The sequence below is a fragment of the Buceros rhinoceros genome, unplaced genomic scaffold, assembly GCF_000710305.1.
Source record: "Buceros rhinoceros silvestris isolate BGI_N320 unplaced genomic scaffold, ASM71030v1 scaffold34522, whole genome shotgun sequence".
Taxonomy (NCBI): Eukaryota; Metazoa; Chordata; class Aves; order Bucerotiformes; family Bucerotidae; genus Buceros; species Buceros rhinoceros.
This window is the reverse complement of record NW_010400033.1, coordinates 1-751: the sequence shown is the minus strand read 5'-3', so window position 1 is coordinate 751 and position 751 is coordinate 1. Positions and strand designations below refer to the sequence as shown.

General features: G+C 63.0%; 1 protein-coding gene across 1 annotated transcript; it reads right to left on the bottom strand.

Moving 5' to 3' along the window:
- Positions 1-67: 67 nt before the first annotated feature.
- On the bottom strand, positions 68-748 carry LOC104489549 (noelin-2; the record flags this gene model as incomplete). Its single annotated transcript, XM_010131720.1, has 1 exon — positions 68-748. A coding segment is annotated over one exon (681 nt), but the record flags the coding sequence as incomplete, so codon positions are not given.
- Between the last annotated feature and the right edge of the window lie 3 nt (positions 749-751).

Below are 751 nucleotides of genomic sequence, written 5' to 3'. Positions count from 1 at the left end.
TCCGTCCCCTGAAGCGTAGAAAAAGAACGAGCCGGGGGGCAGGAGGGCGGGGGAGCGCGGCGCGGCGTCACAGCTCCCCCGACGTCTTTATGACGTGGAAGAGGGTGACGTTGTAGATGACCTGGTGGCCGTTGTTCCAGGTGTAGAGCACCCTCTCCCGCGGGTTGTAGTCCAGCATGGAGATGTGGGAGTACTGGTTGTGGAAGGGGATATCCGTGTACTCGTAGCTGGAGGTGTTGGTGTAGTAGGCGAAGTAGATCTTGGCGCCGGCCAGGTGGGAGTTGGTGACGTAGAGCGTGCCGCAGATCATGAAGGACTCGCCGGCGCTTCGCTTGGGGTAACCCGTGTCCCAGCTCCGCAGCACCTCCAGCGTCTGGGGGTCCACCCGGCTCACCACGATGTTGCCGGCGTTCTGGTTGGTGGTGTAGACGGCCCACAGCCCGCTCTCGTCCACCATGAAGTCGATGTCGGAGAAGCCGCCCCACGAGTAGGGGAAGGTGTTGTTGTAGCCGGCGCCTGCCAGGCTGCGCTGCACCAGCACGCTGCGCGAGCGGAAGTGGTACTTCACCGCGATGTTGCTCTGGTACTTGTTGTAGTAGAGGGACCCGTTGAAGACCACGTGGCCGGTGCCGGCCCAGGGGTGAGGCAGAAGGTGCTGCACGAAGTTCTGGCCCGTCACGAAGTCGTTCAAGGTGCGGAACTCCAGGACGCGGCGCCCCGTGTAGTAACCGTCCATGTACCACACCTGCGG